General features: G+C 44.0%; 1 protein-coding gene across 5 annotated transcripts in view; it reads right to left on the minus strand.

Moving 5' to 3' along the window:
- The window catches only part of FYN (FYN proto-oncogene, Src family tyrosine kinase), a 148,225-nt gene that overhangs the window by 6,070 nt on the left and 118,864 nt on the right, over positions 1–23,291 (minus strand). For 4 of the 5 annotated variants that reach the window (XM_064707906.1, XM_064707903.1, XM_064707904.1 and 1 more), the window contains 5 exons: positions 22,476–22,640; positions 18,100–18,279; positions 16,262–16,338; positions 16,005–16,158; positions 7,236–7,367 (listed from right to left, as the gene is read on the minus strand). In XM_064707906.1, the coding sequence (XP_064563976.1) occupies positions 7,236–7,367; positions 16,005–16,158; positions 16,262–16,338; positions 18,100–18,279; positions 22,476–22,640 (708 nt within the window). Of the gene's footprint in view, positions 1–7,235; positions 7,368–16,004; positions 16,159–16,261; positions 16,339–18,099; positions 18,280–21,844; positions 22,001–22,475; positions 22,641–23,291 lie in introns of all 5 variants that reach the window. The other variant, XM_064707907.1, reaches the window with a different exon arrangement.

The raw sequence follows: 23,291 nt of genomic DNA on the forward strand, positions 1-23,291 counted from the left end.
TACATATTAAAGGCTGTGAAAATAATTGTTACCGGTAACTCATCTGTTTGTATGTAAATAACCACTAACAAACTGCATTCTTTGCTTTTATTTTGGCAGTACATCCTTAAGTACAACAGGGAGGGAAGCAACAGCAGCAGAAAAGCTCCTTCCCAACTGATTTGTTGTTGTAAGATATCAAATGTTTGGTATTTTTATCCAGCACTTTACTCAGTGCTGCAAAGCACACTCTGAAACCTGATAACGAACTGTGCGCTGGAAGAAAAGCCCTGAGGAGACAGAAGGGGGAGGAAAAACATAAACAGCTCTTCACTTCCCTTTGTTTAACAAAAAGGTAGAAAAAAGAACATGAAAGAGACATCGCTGTCTGAAATCATAGTCATTTTTTGTCCCTGGAAAGTGAGTCAAGCCAGGTTTTTTCATCACAGTTTAATCCAGGAGAATGCCCTTCTTTTCTTTTCTCTTCTCCTTTCTCCTTTCCCCTTTCCCTTCCCCCACAGCAAACCCCGGTTATGAAACTAAAGCAAGTAATCCTCATGTTCCTCACTGGAATTCATACATCCAGCAAGGGCTGAAGTACCTAGGATTTGCTAAAGAAATTCTGTTAGGTTTGACATGAACTGCTAATTTAAAAACAGAGTTTCAAAGACTTTTATGTCTAAATCAATTGGATTACTAGTCAGACTTATACAAATAGCAGTGCTTCAGGTATACATTTTACTTAAATGGCCTATTTATGTTTACAAACCTATTCTATAGACTTACTTATCTCATCCTGCAAGTTTAGTGTTTCTCTTTTGATAGCTGGAGTCTGTCATATCTTCACTTCTAACACCATAGAGAGAATATCTGAGCAGTCTGTACAACTCCTCTCTCCTAATGAATACCCTAGAGTTTCAACTCTTAATAAATAATAAATTACATTCTGCTTGCAGTGTGCTTCCAGACCCCTTAAAAGTTTATCCTAAAATCCTTAAATCTGTGAAATGAAATACTCAGCAATATTCTTTTGTTAGGTACAGCTCTTCCACCTGGGTTGAGGCAACACCTGGTATCAATCCAGGCTGGGGGAGGAATAGAGCAAGAGCAGCCCTGCTGAGAAGGACCAGGGGGTGTTGGTGGGTGAGAGGCTGGACATGAGCTGGCAGCACCTGCAGCTCAGAAAGCCAAAAGTGTCCTGGGCTGCATCCAAAGCAGACTGACCAGCAGGGCAAGGGAGGGGATTCTGCCCCTCTGCTCTGCTCTGGTGAGACTCCACCCAGAACTCTGCATCCAGCCCTGTGGTCCCAGCACAGGAAGGACATGGACCTGTTGGAGCTAATCCAGAAAAGGGCCCTGGAATGAGAAATGGCTGAAAAAAAATCGAGATTGTTCAGCCTGGAGAAGAGAAGTCTCTGGGGAAACCTTACTGCGGCCTTTCAGTACTTGAAGGGGGCCTGTTAGCAGAGCCTGTTGGGATAGGACAAGGGGTAATGGTTTTAAACTGAAGGAGACTGAATTTGGATTAGGTACAAGAAAGAAAGGTTTTTTACGATGAGGGTGGTAAAACACTGGAGCAGGTTGCCCAGAGTGGTCATGGGTGCCCCATCTCTGGGAACATTTAGGTTCAGGCTGGACAAGACTCTTGAGTAACCTGAGATATCCCTGCTTATGGTAGGACTGGACTGGATGACCTTTAAGAGGTCCCTTCTTACCCAGACTATTCTATCTTTGTAGAATTCTATGAAAAAACAGCTTGTGCTCATGATGTTTCAAGAATTATGATTTGGCCAAGAAGAAAACATCCAATTCCCAAAAGATGGCTTTTCCATTAGCTTTTTATTCCCTGAGAAGACCAAAAATCAAATAGCCTCCCACCATCCAGCTTTATTAGTGAAACCTTCAATAATCTCAGGATGCCACAGGATATGGCCACTCTAATGCTCAGTACAATAAAAATCTACTGCCCATATAGACTGAGGGCAGAAATGCAATACTGCTTGGCTTTTCCTAGAAAAGTTGTAGGAACTTTAAGTTACAGTGACTTTGAGAGTTACAGTGACACAAAAAAAGATGTGGAGTTGAAGAAAACGCTGGAAAGTACTTTGGTGTGCTCTTAGGAGCTTGATTAGATGGAGCACAGCAGATGTGCAAATAGCACGGATCTGGGCAATGCTGCTCTTCCAGAAGACAGGAAACATTACTGTAACTAGGGAGTGTCCCTGCGTGCAAACTAATGAGCTATACAGATTACTCTGGGACTTGTGAAGTCCAGTGAGGAGAGCAATTGTTTTAGGCTGTTTTACTCTTGCTTTCTTCTCTTAGACTACAGTGAGTTGACCCTGGCTGGGTGCCAAGCACCCACCAAAGCCTCTCTCTCACTCCACAGCTGGACAGGGAAGAGAAAATATAACAAAGTTATATTTGTTATAACTTCATGAGTTGAGAAAAGGACTGGGATAGATCACTCGCCAAACAGTGTATGGGCAAAACAGGCTAGAACTAGAGATATCCATTAAATTTATTGCTAGCAAAATCAGAGCAGGATAACGAGAAGGAAAAGAAGGCCTTACAAACAGCTCTAGCTCCTCCCTCGGTGGTGCAGGGAGACAGGGAATGGGTGTTATGGTCGTTGTTTCTCATGCAGCTCAGGGAGAGAAGAGTCCTTCCCCTGCTCCTGCATGGAGTCCCTACATGGGAGACAGATCTCCATAAACTTCTCCAGCATGGGTCCACCCCAGGGGCAACAGCCCTCCCCAGACTGCTGCAGTGGGTCACTCTTCCATGGTCCCTCAAGGGCAGGCTGCTCCAGCAGGGGCTCCTCTCTCCACAGGCCTCCACAAGGACACAGCCTCTTCTCAGGCACCCCCCACCCTCCCACTAGGATAGCCTGGCCATGCAAACCCAATACTCAGGCTGGGAATGATGCTCCTTCCAGACCCAATGCATGCTTTCAGACCAGTGATCAAACTGATACAGTGCACAGAAGGGAACAACAAAGCTGCTCCTAAGGGAAGACAACCTCTGAATGCTGTTCTTACTGAGTGCAATGCAAACCAAGTTATTTCTGGGGAAAAGGAGGAACAAGTTTTAAAACTCTGGAAGTCATGCCACTTCACTCAGAAATTAAAGCCTGAAAACCCCCAACATCTCCTCATCCTCAAAGCTAGACTATCAAATCTGTTTTTTGCTTTGGCTTTATTTTCTAAAATAAGTTATTTCCTTGGTATAACAGATGAATAGATGCAACCTTGAGCTACAGCATTTGTGAGCAGAGCTTCCTTGCTTACAAATAAACCCACCTGACCTTATCTATCCTATGTGGTGAGTACACCTCTTTCTTAACCTCTTATTTACCATCCCTGATGCTGTTACATCCACCCACCTGCCTATGCTGGCTCTCTGTTATGTACTTGGCCCCAGGTTGGGTAGCACATCCTCTGGCACTCGAGGCCCAGCTTCCCCCAGGGATGAGGAGGCTGAATCCAGCTGCCCAAAGGCTGCAGGGCTGCTTGGAGCCTAGGCTCAGAGACCTGCCAGGCCAGCAGCAATGTGAGTAGCACCATAGCTGTCACGCTAGAGTGAAAATGAAAATGCTCTTGGCGTGACAACTGCAGCAGAAATTACAAGGGGCAAGGTCAGAGGTACTTGTTTGGTACTTGTTTGGTGTGGCTGATATTTCTTCCTATCCCAAAGGCAGCATGTTAAAAACCCACAGATTCTCCAACTACTGCTAGGGAAGGGCATTTGTCAAAGAGAAAAGAAACTGATACTGAAAAGGGTCCACTGAGCAGACTGTTTCTTGAGCTTGGCTCCTCCTCCGGCCCAGTCTATTTTTCATTTCTCCACTGTAATACTGTAAATAGAGACTCTGTGTGAAAGTTGCTTATTTGAATCTGTTGCCTTGTGAAAAGGATAAAAAAGCATAAATTAGTTATCATAGTGGCCCATTATGATCACTGATAGAGAAACAGGCTTGGCTGAAGTATGAACATGAGGACACCTTCCAAAAAGTTGGTCTTGCTTGTGGGAGCTATAGAGTTTGGGGCAAGGCTTTATTGTGAACTCTAGACTGAACTTTATCTTCACCAGCAAAAATCTTTACTGGTCATATATCTCACCACTGCCCCAGTCTCTCTTCCAAAATGGGGCATCAGGACAGGAACTGGTTGAAATCTGTAGGACAAAGAATGCCAAATTCTGTGCCACCCAGTCTGTTTCCCTGCTGTAAACTGCCTGCCCTCCCCCTCTGTCCGACTCATTGTGCTTCTCCCTCCTTCTACACAAGCTTAAAACAATGCCTGGTTCCAGGCATGGGAAGGCACGAGGTATGGTGTCCTGCAGGCATGGGTACCACCCCAGGACTGGGATGTGTGCTGTAAATCATCTCCCCAGGCACTAAGAGCTTGTCAAGCAAGAGAGCAATCCCTTTGTCTGAGGGCCTCTCTCCACTTCTCCCAGCCTGCTACAAGCTGTAAGCAGGAACATCAGGACAACATGCCCACAACTCTTTCAGAAACTGGATATTACAGCAGACAGACAGCCCCATGACCCTCTTTGTTTCAAAGCTGACACTTTTCAGTGTCACATCTTGGGTACCAAAGTGCTGGCAGTGCCAACAGACTGCATTCTCTCATCTATGGGTTGTCCACTCGGGTGAAGAGGGCTGAGTCTTGCCTCTCAGGGTGACAGAAATCCTATTTTTCCTCCTTGTGCAAGCCATGCCATAATGGCAAGAAAAGCCCTGTGGGTCCATCTGAACCCTACTGCCTATCTCAGACAGGGATAGGTATTCACAAAACGTTCTTCACAAGATCCTTCCTCTTCCCAGTGTGAAACAGGAGACTGATGGTCCTTTCTGTGGCAGGGGAAAAGAGAGCCTTTTCTAAGGAGCTCAGGAGGCCTTTGTCACCTTGGGAAGTCCAAGCTCTCTTTTCCATCCACTTGCAAAGACAGATCCTCCTGAGAAGGCCCCAATTCCCCTCCACTGCTGCCTCACCCTATAAAAACTTTCCCATTTAGGGTCTGGGAAATGAGACTGGACTGAAATCTGTAAACACTTTGGATACTCAAATGTAAGATCCATGCTGCCCTTATGTAAAACTGGCAGAGAGGAGTGATGGTGACCATGAGAATTGTTAAGACCTCCTAGATGAGCAACAGGGGAGTCCTGGTGGGAAGGAATGGCCCTGGCCTAGAGCCTGGGTAGGGTGTAACCAAGGCAGGACATGACTGTCCAAAAAATTGCTGACTTAGTGAAATGTAACACACAAAAAATTGCTTCCAGCTACTTGGTGTCTTCCTAGTGCAGGTGGAGGAGAGTGAGCCAGAAGGACTTTTGGCATGTGAGGGCTTTATGTAGTGAGGGATGAAGGGGTAGGATGGTGCTGAAAGAGCAGAGATCCCACTGGTTCTCTTTGATGTGCTCAAGCTGCCATGTAATAAAACTGTCCAGAATTTCAGGACACAGCCCATGCCTGAGATTACTGTCATGGCTCCTACAAGAAGTTATATATTGCAGGCACTTAAATGCACATCCTGTGGGCTCTTTCTCCTTTGGTGGGGGAAAGAAACATTTATGAAGTGCAGACATCCTCTGCAGCCATGGCCAACCCTGTGCTCAGCTACAGACTTGTGAGTAAACATAGGGCTTAAATGGTTGTTTTTGCATGGAATGGTATTTTCACCTTAACTCTGCCCTGGCTGGTGAGAGCCTCTGTGCACCCACTCTGCTGGCAGTGACTAGAGAATTCCTGCAGCCCAGTCAGGAACACTGCCCACCCTCTGGGGGCAACACTGCACCAACTAAAGTTTATACATCTTTTTTTCTCTCTTTGACCTTTGCACAGCATGCAAAGTCTGCTTAAACCTTCAATAAACCTGCAGAAATCCACTACCAGGAATCTTTATGGCAGGAAGACTTTTGTGCTGACTGGTGACAGAGCTGCTCTGACTGGAGCCAACACCCCACCTGGGGAAGTGCTGGGCAGAGGGACTCATCCATTCCACAGAAACATGCCATTATACTTTCTGCTACCTCATTCAGTTGTCACAGCCTCAACTTTGCTAAGCTGCTCCCTGTTAAGGATTCCAAAGTTGACTGCTGATCACGAGATGCCCTCCAGTCCCCATATTCTCTACTCAAATATCAGCTACTGGCTGCTAGGTGCCAGCAAACTTGAAATTCCTGGTAAAAGTCTGGAAGATTAGTTTTGCTGAGTTCAGTCTTCTGAAGTAGTGTGAGACACCACAGGGTAAACTGAACTCCACCTTGATGCTTCTCCTGCTCAATTTGATATATGGATCTGACTGCTTGATCACAGCACAGATTGGAAAACTGAAACTGCTCTAGGGCATTTTCCATTAAATCAGCTGCAGTGCACACAGCCAGACTGTTGAGTATTTAGATTTCTTTTTTAAATAAAAGGACTAAAAATGCAGCTAGAGGCATCTTGAAATGCAGGGCATCCCCTGTTAATATCTGTGCTGATGAGAAAAAGAAGGGATTAAATAATTTTCCATGTAATGCATGGCTTTCACCTCACCCCTTCCTCTTCACCTGAATGCCCACAATCTTCAGGGGGGCAACAAGAATAAAAAGCTCTTTCTGCAGAGGCAGATCCAATCACTCCCTCCTACAAATCTTAATCCATTGGACACTTGGCAGGGTTTCAACAAAGAGCCATGGGGCCTCCAGTTCCCCCATGCAGAGAATCTGGCCCTGCTGTGACCCTGCCATGAGCTCTGGTCTGCACATTACACAACTATTTTCTTCCCTTTCCATCCATCTCAAAAGCAAGGATTAAAATTTAAGAGTTTATGAAAAAGAGATTTGATAGTACCAGACATTCAGACAGCCATCAAACCTTGCAGTGAACCAGTCTGACAGAATAAACGGAGTGAGGCCTCTGTGGGAGTTTAACTGTAGGTATCTTAAAATAAATGCAATGCTGTGGAGAGCTATTTGCTCCAGAATATAATAATTTTACACTGCTTTCATTAGTTGTCTAGAAATTATATTAATTGAATTGAGCACAATTAAAACAGTAGAAATGAATATGTTGAATTGTCCCCTTGTCATTTTTATCAGGACCATGGCAAAGCAGCTTTGAGTCAGAAATGTTTTCAAGGATACACAGAATTTAAACATTATAGCCATTCTCCTTTGAGCTCAGTGAATATAAATAAACATTGCAGCTTAAACATATGGCCCATTCCCACTCCTTTTCCCAGGTGAAGCAGGACGTTTTTCTTACCTGGGTATGGCACTCTCCCTTTTGTTACCAGCTCTGTCAGCAGGATCCCAAAGGACCACACGTCTGACTTTATTGTGAACCTTCCGTACAGCGCTGCTTCTGGTGCAGTCCATTTAATGGGGAACTTTGCACCTAAAGAGAGAGTACATGAGTCTTAACCACAACACAGAACCAAGCACCAGCTCACAGGTGACTCTGGTGTTCTGCAACACGTGCAGGTGGAAGGAGCTGCAGACAAATGTTACCCAACAGCTCCATGGAGTACACCCAGAGAGGACAGGGGGACAGAATGTGTAGGGCATCAGGAAAGACTAAGCAGGGAAAAGGTCAGCTTGTCCCACATCACAAGAGAAAAATACGATGTTTTAACACAAGTTTGAAGTTTTACAAAATGAAAAAAAAAACCCACCCCAGTTTTAAAAACAAATAAGCTCATCCATTCCACAGATATAATAGAAATACCTTCTCCCAAAGTGTTTTAAATATTTGCAAATCAAACACCGTTACTACATAGAAGCAGAACTGAGATATACTGGATATGTACCTCCCAGTTTGCCTGCTCAAGCTGAGCAAAATACAAACAAACAAACATGGTGAAAACAAAAATTCAAAGCAAATCCAGTATTTCATTAGAAACACACAAGCACTTTAAAATAATACTGCCATTCGAGTTGCTTGGAGTGCTTGATGTCAAGGCATGACTTTGGCTTGTGATTTATAACTTGACAGTGTACTTTAAGCTCCTGGCACTGCAAAGCCCGTAGTGCCTTAAATACGTGCAGCTCTAATGTGCTCATCCATCATCAGAGCTTGCAGGAGCCAGTTGCAGTAAGGATAGTGAGATAACAAACCTTTAAACACTGATTTATTTGCTTTTCCAATCACTGACTGTTTTCTTAGGAAAAATATTTTCAGTATGACTTTAAAGAAAAGTCTTGTGGTAATAATTAACTCACAGTATGTACAAAAACATGCAGACATTTCCCTGGTGCCTTGTATTAACATACAGGCAAAAGAGTTGCATTGCTTATTGCTGATCCCTAGTGACAAACACTCTTGAGTTTGGAAACAGACTGACTTTGACTTCACATCACCCTCTCATAAAAGCTCCCTCTGCTTTCAGGAGTGTGAAAGTGTAACAACGTGGACAAATCACTCTCAGGGAGTGAACCTATGGCACTGTTTAGAGTTCCCTGCCAGCACTGTTCCACCATCACATCCAGGGCTCAATGTCCTGTATCTTCTGCCACACAGCCCAATCTGATGTGACTTAGAGTAAAAAGTACACATGGTAATCCTCATCTCCCTACTTAGTAAAACTTCAATGTGCTAAAATTTTTTCTGCTCTACATGTAAATGATCCTAAGAGAGACTAGAACTCTAGTACAAATACATTTTTTTTCCCTAGGGAATATTGCAGTTGATCAAATAAGTCCTGCTAAATAACTGGAAAATGTCCTGCTAAAGGATGAAAAAGATGCAAGAGAAAGTTTCAGATACCTAATGCCTGAAGTCAGGAACTTAAGACTAGTTAAGCATCAGCGCATCACTGGCTAGATTTGCCAAGGTGCTGGAGGATTTTGGATGCCTGTTCACTTTTTAAAATCTGTCTCTTATGTATTTTCATTGGTTGATAGGTAGGCAGAACTAGAATTTGGGTGCTTGGCTCAGTCTCAACCTCCTTCAATTACACTTCTTTGTGTGACCAACCTTAGCTTACAAGACCCAAAATTTGCAGAACTTCGTTTTTTCCTTTTGCCTTGGCTGTGCTGTGTGAGTCCTTTGCAGCAGAAGCTGCCATCACTTGAGCCTCTCTCCTGGAATCTGGCCCTGCTCCAGCAGCACCAGCAGCCACGTGGGCTTGGCAACTGCTGCTCCAGCTGCCAGGAGGTCCTGGGGCTGCACAGCCCATGCCAATCCCTGGAAAAACTGCAAGCTGCATGTGGTCAGGCTGCCCAGGCCAGCAGTGCATGCCTTTAGATGGGCCTGTGCAGGCAGCCCTGGATGGGAGGGCCAATGTTCCTCTGCTCTCTCCTACGTGCAGCCCAGATAGTACACACACCCCGTGCCAGCTGGATGAAGGAACAGCTCCAGGCTGGCCAGGAGCCTGAAGCCTTGGACCTTGGCTGGTGCTGGGTGAGATGGACATGTAGGGGGGTTTGATTGTTCACATGTTGCACACATTTTATTCAACAATTTTCTTTTTCTTTAATCAGCTGTGTTTGTCTGAGAAACTTAGCGAAATCTGCTCAATTCCCTTTTGCTTCAAACTCAGATCCAAAGGTAGCAACCACCTACAACTCACCTTTGGAGGAAGGAAATCTCTTCAGACTCTTTTGTGGCCAACTCCCTCAGTATTTTTGTCTTCCTCAACCTACTGCCAGTGTGTCACTGGGAGATGAGTATGCTGCATGTTGTAAAACCACAGGAAAATGAGAAGCAAGGTAAGTCCCTGAGAAGGGGGATCAATTCCAGGACATCCCTTTTCCTGAGAGCTAGAGCAGTACCATCCTCACTGGGGTGTGATGAGCACTGCTGGAAAGATGAATGGTCTGTGCTGAGGATTTCCAACGACAGGACAGCTATTCATTACTCCTCTATGCTGCCCCTGCTGTGGATGATTCTCTGGCTAAAGCAACTAATACAAACAATCACGTTCTGCAGTTTGTGCAGCATTTCCTGACAGATGACAGATTTGGAGCGCTAGATGGGGAGGGGAAAAATGCAACCTTGGCAGAGAGCTTGCTAGCAGAGCCCTGCCTCATGGTTTTCTGGCCCTGCAACACATGTTGGAGGCTGGATGGTTCAAGAGAGTCTGCAGTCCAGAATGGTAGAGCTGTCAGTGAAGGGAGAGCAGAGACCAGGGGGAACACACCAGGCTGTCACCTGCAGGTACAGCACATGCCCTGCCCTCACATAAAGAGATCACACACAGCTTGTGTGAATGGCAGTGTGTGTGTTTGTCTGACAGGGATTTTCCAAAGTGCTGCCTCTCATTCAATGCCTGGAACTGGAACAGACACAGTGCACTGCTGTGACAGCACAAAAATTCCCAAATGTGTTGGGTACTGCCCTGAAGCCTCCTGCTTGCTGTAGCTCCATGGAGTGCTATCACAGGCCAGATGCTCTGTGTGGTTCCCGATGGACACACAGTTCCTGTGCTTAACTCTCTTCCCAACACACTGATTAAACCCCCAATGCCTCTCTCTGCCCAGGCCTCAGAAGCTTATTAAACAAACTGACTTTGTGCTGCAAACAAATTACAGCATCAGATAAAACGTGTATTACTGACAAGCATGTTAATAAATCTGATAAGCCAAATCACCCCAGCTGACAAGGCAGCCCATCTCCTGCTCTGAAGGCAGATTTTGCATCAGTGGGGGAGGGATTTCTCTCTTTTTGATGCTGGAACATGTTTTATTACAAACTAGCACATGAGTAACCCCATGCATGGACACAAACAGCAGATTGCATTCATCAGGTCAGGATGACCTGTCTTTGCCCCAAAACAGGGTACTAATCTGCAGCTTTTATCTCAGTCCCTCTTTTTTTTTTTTTTTATGTTACAGCCCGGGGAAAGCCTTTTTTGGGTTTCTGCACTGCTTGTAACCACATGAAACCAAAGCTACTGATACAATTTATGGTTAGAGCAGCAGCCCCGAGCCTATGAGGATTTTTGTGAGGCTCAGCCCTATTCTTGGGACCTCTGTCCGACTCTGCCCAGGCATTCACACAGGTTATCTCCCAGGAGGATTTCCCTGGGAAAATCAATCAATGGTCCTGTTTTAATTCTTTGCTGGCTTTAAGCGGGTCATGTGATGAGAAGGAGCAGAGGGGGCTGGGATGATTGAGTGACCTTGAGATACAACTCTCAGCATGGTTTCTTCTGAGGCAAGCGAAAATCCCTCAGAGCTTTGGTCTCTTTTCAGATCTAAATCTTGATGAAGTAGAAACCTCTGAAATTCATGCCCCAGGGCCACTGCCAGCTTGATAATGATCCTATTTCTGGAAATGTTACAAAGCTGCTACCTCTTGTACCTTAAAACCAAACCCAGTGGAGGACCCCAAGCTCTATGACCCAAAACCTCAGGGACCGCTCGGGTTAGCCATCAGGGAATGCAGTGTGGCATTGGATTGCTTCTGGGGCTGGAAAGGGAAAGCTGTAAAAGGTAAAAACGGAGTGCTGAAGCAAGCATGAAACAGGAAACGAGTCAGGCCCGGCAGGCGATGATGAGTGCCGTGTGGGAGGGACCGTGCAATCACGTTTTTTGTGCTCTGAGAACGAACGAACGTGGAATGACAAGCTTGGCAATCATCAGCCATGAGGAGCAGGCTCCGCAGGCGGACCCCTCCCAGGGAGCGGCTCTGCACTCCCCTCTCTCCTGCAGCCCCCATTCCTTTCCCCTCCTTTCCCTCGCCCTTCCCCTTGCCCGGGCCGCGCTCATTCCCTCCCCGGGCAGGGCAGAAGGCGCCTCTGCAGGAGCGGATCCCCATGGACCCGCTGGCTGAGAACCGGGAGCCCTCTCTGTTCTCTGTTCTCGCAGGTAAAGAGCGAGAACAAAGCCCTGGATGCTCCAGCCTGCACTGCAGTCACAAACAAACCAGCTCTGATTAGCTGGTGAACAAGTCTCTGCAAAGAGCCTGGAAGGGGAGGGAGGAAAATCCCTGCCTGTTTCTAGGGAATCAAACTTAAGAAGCATCACTTGTTTTTAAGCAGGGTAGGAAGGAGTTACTTCTAAGTGTTAAGAAGGCAAAAATGATCTGTGAGTTTACAAACACGTACTAGAGCTCCCAAAATAGCTCTGACTGGTCTGGAAGGCATCAGAAAGATCCTTATTGTTTCATGTGTGCTTAGAGTGGCACTACTGCAAGTGCTGCTGGTGTGTGCAGAAGAAACATGGCCTGGAAAACAACTCTGCACTTTTTATTTATTGAGAAAATTTTAAATTTGTATCAGCTGCTGCTGCATAGAATAGTAACAACTCTAACCCAGTGACTCTGTGGAGCACTGGCACTCTCCACAAAAATGCCATGTGCTCGGCCAGAACTCCACATAACTGTGACCCATATCAGTGCAAGGATAGCGGAACTTCGTGGGAAATCCTTTGCTGGGGGTGATGGCAAGTTTCCCTTTGTAGGATACCAGGGGTTTTAAGTCTTGCCTTACAGGGCTGACACAAGCATCATCACCAATGGAAGGGAGCAACACTCCATGCCTGACACTGTGTGCGGGGAAGATGTTGCAACAGCAACAGCCAAAAGAAGCAATGGGACAGGCTGCAATACAGTCCCCCAGTGTAGCCTTTGAAATGGGTGTCACCCCAAACAGGCATGTTTTTCTCCTTTAATTACTCACTTCCTCTAAAAGCAAGAGGAGCCAAATGCTCATTACAAGGCAAGAACTTTTTTTTTTTTGGTATTATTTAATGGCAGTGTATGGCTGCTACTCACACACTTTAAATCATTAGTGGCATGACCATCTCTTTCCTTCCTGACAATTGCTGAGAAATGGCAGTGCAGACAACGAACTGCTTTTTATTTACCTCCCATAAATCAGGAGCAGTCAGGCCTCCTTTGTTCAAACCCAAAAGAAAATAAACCGGGCAGTAAAACATTACCACCAGGCTAAGTAATACCCACACAGGTTCAGGAATCCTGCACTCTGGCCTGCTGGGGCTCAAAGCATCCCCATCTGTTTCCTTTCAAAATATTTAATCAGAGACAAAAGTGACAGTGGGGGAAGGGAGCAGGAGATCAAGCGAAGCTGGAGAAAACCACCTCTTCCCCACGCCAACAATGAGCTCTGTACTAACACACTTGAGCCAAAAGAAGGATGGCTGCTGAGAAGAGTGACCAGAGACTTTAATCTTCAGATTTTGCAAGGAAAAACATTTCCTTTCTCCCACAGGAGCTGCCAGTCTGGAGCACTCCCTGTTCCCCTCCCCTCTGCTGGCCAAGCTTTCCTCCTGTGTCAAAATTCCCACTGAAGCAGTAGTCAGCTAGATAAACAGAGCAGTCCCCAGATGCATCCCCTTAGAGGCTGAAGTAATAGGTCATGGGAAACAAGCAGAGGCAACCATTTCCTCCTGATACTGTGGTCTCCAACAAGCATTGCTTGAACTGAAGCTTAACTAAACAAGCCAGAGCTGAATTCCAGTTGGAAAAAAAAAATCCATTGGTGCATTAGAAACCATTTTTCTCCTGCAATAAATCAAAGGTCTTAACTCACCCTGGCTGGGAAGCCAGGTTAATTGCAATGAAATGTAAATTGAGTGTGTGGTCAAAAAGAAAAGTACCTCTTCCTACTCCTTAAGAAAGGGACAAAAAACATTAATGAAAGTAGGAAAACCTTTCTACTTGATACCTGTGGTTACAGCACTTTGGGTCTCTCTTTTAAGGAATTCTGTACCTCTGAAGGACTTCAGCCTGACTCAGAGGTCAGGGGAAGGAATTATTGTCCATTGCCCTCAAGTATGGGAAGGATGGATGACTTTTCCACACTGGCACAAGGAGATGAAGCCAGGCAAACATGACTCAGATCTCCAGATCATCAGCAATGCATTTTAAAAAGCCAAACTAATTCTCCCTTCCCAGACACTTTCTTCTCAATACAAGTGATTTCTGCCATGAAAAAAGGACAGGAGACACCCACAATGCTCCCTCTCCCTGCCAGGCCTGGTGTTACACTTTTCCAAAAGTTTCTCCACTCCAAATCAAGTGATTTTTATTTAAAATTTAAAAATATAAACTTCTCCTCCATATCAGTCAGGTAGGTTTTCACAGCTTTTTTAACATGTGAAGGGAGCAAAACTATTCTGAGACATTTAAACTGGAAGGCAAACAGGTCATCATAGGATTTCCTAGGGATCAGGAGCCTGCAGAGATTTGGCCAGAAGTAGGTCACATATTTGTCTATGAAAACAAATAATTAGTCATGTAGAACTAAACATTGGGTGGTTTCCAAAGGGAACAAAAGACATGGCAGCAAACCAGGCAGAAGTGGAGATAATATAGGACACTGTTTCAAAGCCATTTTGCAGACTGGATCTGCCTGCCTTGTTCAGGGAAAACTCTTCTTGTTTTACACAGGGGAACAGCAAGCAGGCAGCTTTCTGTCTGCCAGAGCCTCTCCAGACACTCTTATTGCTCTAGAGAGAATGACACAAGACTATTTTTTTCTAGCAAGAAGCAATTCCCACCCTCAGGCTGAAATCAATAGTAGTTAAGGCTCTGCATTAGTATCTGTCGGGGGTTCCTCAAGGACCTCACTGTCTGACTGTGAAGCAGGCACCTTTCAGGGTAGATGCAGCCTGTGCTCCCCACCCCTGTGACTGGGTACTGCCCACAGCAGTTCAGGGGGCTGAGAACAGCTTGAGAGCTGCTGCTGCTCCCAGGGCAGGGCAAGGCATGCTGGAAACTCTCTGTCTCCTTCTGTCAACACTTAGAGAAAAAGTTACAGAAAGAGGTTAGCTGTTTCCTCAGAATTAATGGCAGGGTCCATGCTGAAACAGGGACTTTGCTCAAGAGAAGAAACTCACAAGAGGAAACCCACAAAGAGAGTTCTTGGTGATGTACGACAGTGTTTAATGGGATCCTCCTTGGCTTTGGCACTGAAAGGATGGAGTCGTGTTTACCAACACATATTGAGCAAGCACGACCAAAGTACTGCCAGCAGAAAGAACAAAACTGTAGCTCTGCAGCTTGGAACAACATCTGACAACTAAGCATGACTTGTGAAGAATAACCAAAAAGAGCCTGTGACACAACTCAGTTTGAACACACATGCTTTTTAGAAAAAGCTACAAAACTCTTTGACACATTTCTTTAGTGTATCAGTGGTGCCTGTGACCAGCACCCTGTGTTGCACTGGAAGATGTAATTTCTATTAAAACAACAGGGAAGGGAAGGGAAGGGAAGGGAAGGGAAGGGAAGGGAAGGGAAGGGAAGGGAAGGGAAGGGAAGGGAAGGGAAGGGAAGGGAAGGGAAGGGAAGGGAAGGGAAGGAAGGGAAGGGAAGGGAAGGGAAGGGAAGGGAAGGGAAGGGAAGGAAGGGAAGGAAGGGAAGGAAGGGAAGGAAGGGAAGGAGGAGGGAGGGAGGGAGGGAGGGGAGGGAGGGGAGGGAGGGGAGGGGAGGGGAGGGGAGGGGAGGGAAAGGGAAGGGAAGGGAAGGGAAGGGAAGGAAGGGAAGGGAAGGGAAGAGGAAGGGAAGGAAGGGAAGGAAGGGAAGGGAAGGGAAGGGAAGGGAAGGGAAGGGAAGGGAAGGGAAGGGAAGGGAAGGGAAGGGAAGGGAAGGGGAGGAAGAGAAAATAGAGTGCTTAGAGAAGCAGCTCCACTGCACAGAGGCACAACTCTTTGACCTGTTTGAAATAAAGAAAGTAAGAATAGTACAGGAGTGATAATAGTGGTTCGTAAATACTAGAAGGCACACTACAGAAATACCCTACATACACTTCTCTGGATCACTACATTCAGACTCTCATAACCAGCGAGTAAAATATGCTCTTTGCTATGGCACCATGAAGATCCTGTCTTTGCTGTCATTTCCAGCTGTGTTCTCACTTGTCACCTTTGTTTCATTTTGGTTTTCAAAGAAAATACAACGAAATAAGACATTCTCTTTAGGACATGCATTCAGAAGTGAACTTCTGACTATGAGTTAACATGAGTTGAAGATTTACTGAAAGCAGCTCCGAAGCACTGGAGAGAGAGTTTTCAAAACTACATTCTACTCTTTCCCTACCACAAGAATGACACTCAGCGCTGCATTTACCTTGTCTGGCTGTATATTCATTGTCTTCAATCAGTCTTGCCAATCCAAAGTCGGCAATCTTGCATATGAGGCCGTTGCCCACCAGGATGTTGGCAGAGCGCAGATCCCTGTGTATGTAATTCATCCGCTCGATGTACGCCATGCCCGCGGCCACCTGCGAGCAGCAGGAGAGACAAGCCATGCATTTAAAACAAACTCAGTCCATACATGGGCTACAAAACACCCACACCTCAGTGCTCAGTGCTCTGGAGACAGACCTGAGCCGCCATGTCCACCAAGTTTGGTAACTTCAAGGCTCTTCCTTCTCCATCCTTGAGGAAATCCAGCAAACTCCCTGTGAACGCAGAGTTGACACAGCAGAGAGATGTTAGGAAGACAACTAATCAGAATGGAGGTGCAGCAATATGTGCAATATAAAAGACAGCAATGTTTCAAGTTCAAGGGACAGTTTCAAAAAAACCCCATGATATCTCCAAATTTTCCTATTGTACTTGCTTCACTCTTTAAGTTGGCTTGCAGAAGAATGCAACTAGTACAATGAGAGTTGCAGGGAAAGGAAACAGGATTGTTTTAAATTTTCCTGACCATTATTGAGAAAGTTGATCTTTCCTAACTTTTCCAGTGCTCTTTAAAACTACATAGCTGCTGCTCTCTAAAGGCCTCAGCTAACTGCAAAGCAGCAGCTCAGTTCCAATCCACACAAATTATGGAAGAAGTCAGATCCTAGCTCAATGGATCCAAAGGAAAGGTCAGCCCAGAGCCTGGTAAGCCCAAGGGGGATAGCATTAGCAAAGGCTATTTCTCCTTAGAAATTAGTGCTGCTCCTCCTCTAGGTAACCCAGAACTAAATACAGCATGAATCATCAATTTTAGGAGACAAAGAAGAGATGAAAGGAAAGCAACTTTAGCAAAAGTTATAAGAGTATCACTTTCCTGTGCTAGGGAAAACAAGAAAGTACCCTGTTGCCTTAAAGAAAGAGCCTAGGATGTATAGCTTCTGTCCTAATCGTGTATCTGAACAGAGAAGTGTAGCAGTCTCCTTTAAATAAGGTCAGAGAATTGGTTTAAAAAAATAAAGGAAAAAGAGAGATGATTAAGCGTTTCTCCCTTGATAAATTGTCAGCCTCAAGCTCAGATCCAAAGATGTAAAATGTTACAGTACAAACCAGTAAAGTAAGCCAAAATAAACCCCATACTTCAGAAGGGTTTTGAAAAGTCTTTATTTTTAAAGGGAAAAAGCATACGCTTGTCACTGAGACATATGATTAAAGTGTGAGTTAGTCAGGGCTTGGATGCCTCTGAGGAGGGAGGTGGGCAAGCACCTGCCAGGAAAATAAAAGTCAACTCCAAATAGACTGAAAGAATGCACTTAAAATTTCAGAGTGTATCCTCCAATGTACAATGAAACTTCCCTGTGAGAACTTATGTTTCCTATTTGGTTCATTTGCTTTTCCAAAACAAGCAGATTTTTTGCTCTGCTCTAAGCACCCTGCTGGAGATCTGATGGAGCAAAAAGTTTTCTTTTTCTCATTTTACTACACTGTTACCAGCTAAGTAGCTTAAGGAAGAGACAAAGGGGAAGGGGAAAGTGAGGAAAAGAATAATATGTGCAAATCATGTATTAAGTTGATAATGGGGTGGACAGAAAGTGAAGTGTAATCCGAGAATGAGGTGCAGTGACAAGATTCAGGATTGGCTACACAAGGAAACAGAAATCCTAGGCCAACAAGTAAACACTGAAAGAAGATGTCCTAAAGAACTCTCTGATGCCAGGAAAAGCTAGGATCTGGGGAAGCAGCATGTGATATCACCAAACCTAGAAAATGTAAATCACTTGTCAGGGAAGTCTGGATGCTGATACAGTAGGAATCACTTAGCCTGCACCAATTTCTCTTTCCCCCAGCTAGTACAGATTTTCTTTGTACATCAGGGCCCAGTTCATAGTGGAATTCCTAATTCTTCTGAAGCCAGAGGTGGCTCTAGTTTCCTGTTCCCTATCTCTTTCCTTGCATGCACCCCGTTGCACCTCCCTCTGTATCCCCAAGGAGAAACAATAAATAAAAAATATTATCAAGCCCAGCAGCTCTGCCTTCACCTTTACTCATATACTCTGTGACAATATAGATAGGCTCTTCAGATACCACAGCATAAAGTTGGACCAATTTGTCATGTTTTAGCTTCTTCATGATTTGGGCTTCCTCTAAGAAGGATTCTGGAGACATGGTGCCAGGCTTCAGGGTCTTGATAGCCACTTTAGTATTTCCATTCCACGTACCTACAAGCACAGACACTTAGTTAGATTAAATATCTTCTGCTCCTTTTTCTGCCTGATGCCTAATGTAAGCAAGGAAAAAAAATAGCAAGGACATTTTATATATATTTTTTAAAAAAAAGTTTGGTTTCCCATGTTGCCTTATCATTATATTCCTCCCACACCTCCTTCATATTTTAGTCTTTTTCTGTTACACTGAAAAATAATACTCCCATTGGCTCTCATTACTCCCATTACTCTCATGGGGCACAATTGCTGTTGTCCTACTCAGACAGTAGGACAGAAACCTTCTGTCCTACCTACTCCACAGAAACCTTCTCTGAGTAAGAAACTTGGGACTGCTGAAACCCATCTTCGTGTATTCCCTGGCTAACAAGTAATTGCTCCAGACAACAACACAGCTCCAGTTACAGATTTGGAAAACAAAACTGGTTAAACCAGAATTTCTCATTTGCAACACATTTTAACATTTTGGTTTTGTTGTGAGTCAGGTTAAAAAAAAACCAAACCAAAAACAAAACAAAAAAACCCCAACAAAAGCTTCCTGAGAAACAAATCCTGAATTGATTTCAATTTAGAAACACAGGTGTGTTTCCAAACTGAAATGTGTCTTTTTCCTTCCCCTCCTTATCCCCAGGAGCTGCTGACAGAAAATGAGGTGTTCCTGTCCACTTCAGTTTGCTCTTTACTGGTGGTCAACACTGAAATAGACAAGTTGCAGCATTTTTCAGCCATCAGCTACCAAGCTTTATGGAACATCCAAAAGCCTGCACAAGAACCTGGAGAGAAGTGGGGAAGGCTGACTCAGGGCATCATGCAAAAGGTGGGGCTTCACTTGGGTATTAGAAAGGGGGAGGAGGACTGGAAAGAAAGAAAACCCAGAAGACCTATTAATGTAAACAGTGGGGACTTTTTTGGTTTTGTTTTGTTTTTTGTGGGAAGTAAAAGGAAGGACAATTAAAATGGGCAGAAATACCCCTTTCCTACTGCCTTCTGGTTGTCCTTTGCCCAGACTAGCCAGAACCCTGCTCCAGAGTCAGGGCTGACATGGCTCTGAATGTGATCTGTAGATAGGGAGCTGCTGTGTGATAAGGCAGAACAACACTAAATTACTTCAGGAATTAATCACATTAAAAACTACTCCTCTGCACTTAAACACGAGGACAGCAGAAAGCCCACAAAGTACACAAAGGCTGTGTCATGAAAAAGGTAACATGTAAAATAACCCCATTTGTCTTTGTTAAAAGTATGTGAACAATAACAGGGCTCAGCTGCTTCATGGGAATTGCTTAGGCCAAAATAACTTTATCATGAGCTTTTGCAACCTGCCAGAATAGAAATGAGCCATAAAATGGGTCTTTTTTTGTGCAAATACTCAGGTCCCAGGTCTACCTTGCCTGGCTGAGGATAGCAGAAGAGCAGTGGAGGAGCTGCTGCCCCTGTGCTGCTCCTCACTTTTAAAGGGCAATCCCAAATGTCTGGCAGGGCTTGAGGCACATATTAGTCAAAAGTGTGCAGTGTAAGTTGGTTTTTATGATGCCTTTATTTCCTTCTGCCACTTCACTGTACTGTCAGTGGAGTAATGTCTTGAGTGACCACCTCTGCTACCCCAGCACGCTTCAGAAGGACTCCTGAAGCCCTCATTTCTCTCAGTCCTTCAAACCAGAGCTGAAGCAGGACTTTGCTCTAGTGGCACTCCTGTGTAACCTGGGAAGGATGTGGTTTTGCCTCTGATTTCAAGCAGGGTGGCCAAAATCTTTTCTGATGGGTGACAGGGAGCATGTTTTGTCTGGAGTCACTGAGATTGCAGACTGCAGTGTGCCATCAGTCACAGCCACTTTGCAGAGGTACCCAGAGTTTCATGGGCACCAAACTGGCATTCATAAAATAGGATCCCACCCTGTGTGTTAACAGGATTAATGGTGTACTATCTGTTTAAATAAAAATTCTAGGACTTGTTCCATTACCCTGAAGTGTTTTCAGCAAATCTGTTTTTAAATATTTTATTAACTTCTCCAGTTTAAAAAAAGAAAATAAACCAAAAATGTTGACTTATCCTCTCAGCCCTGATTCCAGTTTAAATTCTTAAATTTTCTTTTTCTGTTTTAGTATATTTTTCTAATAGAAAAGCAGCATAGACTTCCCTCTGAATTCCTCCCATATGTAGCTAGTTACTACTTAATGTGGTTTTTTTTAATTGTTACTGTGTTAATCTACTCCAATTTGGTAATGCTTCAGGGCTATTAACATTTTTTTTACTATGCATAAGAAACAGAATTTCATAATTGTAATCATAATTTTTGCATTTCTGACAGCTGCTTGGTACTGGTACTTGGCACTTTATTTCTCATAGCTGATTTTATTTATTTATTTATTTATTACATTTGTTCCTTTAACTTCTTGAATCAGTTTAAGGTCTATGGCACACAGAGTTGACCACTAAGTTTGAACATAAACTGGAAACTTGTGCATGCATTCAAGATGGAGAATGAGAAGGAGAAACTGCAATTATCTGGAAAGTGAACAGAAATGTAGGCAACTTTCTTTGCAACAGGTCAACTGCAATTCTGTGAGATTCTATAAATTTCTATATTTCTAGTCTATAAATTCTGTAAATCTCACAGACTTGCTGCTGTGCTCCCTGCTGGAGCACCCACTGGTTGTTTTGGCTGTACATATTTTTGTGTCGCTGCAACAAAAGGAGTGGTCAAACTGCCTCCTCAAATTTTTGTGAAGAGACAACATACAGTGATTCTTAGTTGAATTGGTAATTTTAGAGTCCATACAGAACACAATTTGGCATAGAAATTGAGCCACATCTCATGAAATGGCCACTATATTGTGTTTCAATGCTATGGCCATACTAAGATTTACGTACATTGTAAGTTGCTGTTGTTTTATACTCATTAAAAGAATGAGGCCCATGATGGGTAAGCTGGCAAGTGTGCAGAAAACAATGTCAGTGGATTTGGAAAAGGTCAATATTTCTGGATTTCAAAGTGGGGGTTCAGCTGGGCCTGGCAAGTTTTGCCTCTGTTGTCCCTGGTCTCTATATTGAATTACTGGGCTCTGCTGCAGACACAAATTGCAAACAGACTTGAAGAAGTGGATGCATGGGAAAGCTAGCTTGACAATATCAGCTTGCTGATATTTGCCATTATTTTTAAGCTGGGAGAGTGGATGGAATAATTTTCAGGGTCTGATTCCATCAGTGCCACAATACACAAGGAAAGAAAAATGTCTACTTACCAGATTAATTTCTGGTTAGCCATTCTGCCTTACAGGTTTAGCATCATTCCTATCTTAATACCTAGCAATTGTGTAGTCACCCAAATAAACCCAAGGCAATTAATGAATTTTAATGCCCTAACCTCTCATACCACTGTGTGCAAATGAATGGAAGCTTCCCCATGGATTACTGTATTTATGTATGACTGTTTCAGGCAATATAAACTAACATTTCACACTATTCTGATCTTTTAGCCTTAAGATCTAGACTTGAAATGTTTATTTCTGCCAAGAGGGCCTTAAAAGATCCATCCAAAGCAAAATATATTCTCTGCCTTACCACGCCACACTTCAGCGAAACACCCCTGACCAAGCTTCTGTTCCAGAAATAATGAATCACGTGCAACTTCCCATGCATCTTTAGCCAATCCAACAGTTTGTGGGGTATAATTCGTAGCAATCACAGTTAAGTTAAAACACAAACCATCAGCTTTCTCTATAGGAGAGGAAATTAATAAAAAAAACACACTTATAATCCAAAATTATGCATGCATTGAGAAAGATGGAAGGTGAGGGTCTCTCAGTGCTGCAATAAAGTTCATTTGCAAACACTGGTTTTTGGATGCTGATGATAAGGACTTCTTTTGTTAGCTTGCAGAAAAAGGCTCCTTGGAATAGCTAAGAGATTACTATGCGAGCCTTGATTTATTATTAAGACAGTGGTAATTTGTCAAAATCAAGACCTTCCAAGGAAACATGGATTTTCAGTTTTCTTTTGCCATCAATTACAGTGAAAGTTGAAGATTAAAGAATTTCAAAGTCAAAGACATGATTCCAAAGACATTTTTCCTAACAGTTTGAGCTTTACTAATTTTTTTTCTTGTGGGTCACAATGTCCTCCTACATTTTCACCTTCCATCTTGTAATCCCCACACAGCGAGCTATTTTAGAGTAATTATTTTGCTCCATACCCATCCATACTTCCCCAAACTGCCCATTTCCCAGTCTCTTGATCAACTGTAGGGATTCTCGTGGAATTTCCCAGACATCTTTGGTTTTGACAGACAGATCAGTAAGCCTTGGCATTCCTTTATGACAGGGGACTACTAAGCGGCAGCAAAGACCTGCAGCTCTCTCTGATGGAGCCAGAAGTGAAGCCAACAGCAAAGGAGAGGAAAGAAAAAAAAGTGTGACATGAAACAAATACAGTAAGCATAAAAACAATGCTACTCACAACAGCTGTTAGTTGCATACCACAAAGCATCCTGGAAGATTAGGAATTGAACACTGAAACATATTCACTTGAGACAGAACAGGAAATATTTTAGTCTCTGCACAGCCTGAAATGGAAGGTGACCCCCACTGGTTTCTCTTGCAGACTCAGGATTTCCCTCCTCCCACAATGCTGCATTAAGATAACCCTTGAGTGACTGGTTGACTATGGTACAGTATAGCTTTTTAAAAATAATCTGTCAATTACAAGCTGAATTGTTTCTGAACTGAGTAAAAGAAACACGGAGAAGATGAATTACTTCTTTTTCTGAAAAATTGCAGCCATGAAAATCTGGTGGACTTTTTGTAGCCTGGGAAAAAATATTTTCCATATTTTGCTCTGTGAAAAGGTGTCTTTGTAGGTGTCATGCAAGTCTGACATTCTTTCTAGAGCAAACCTTCATTAGCATATGCAGTACCTCCAGAGCTACCCTGCCTGGATCCTACTGATTATAGGATTCTGTGCCTCCGTGTTGCACAGAAATGGCTGCTTCCAGATCTTTTTGTTTCTGCAT

Source organism: Zonotrichia leucophrys, chromosome 3 (assembly GCF_028769735.1).
Source record: "Zonotrichia leucophrys gambelii isolate GWCS_2022_RI chromosome 3, RI_Zleu_2.0, whole genome shotgun sequence".
NCBI lineage: Eukaryota > Metazoa > Chordata > Aves > Passeriformes > Passerellidae > Zonotrichia > Zonotrichia leucophrys.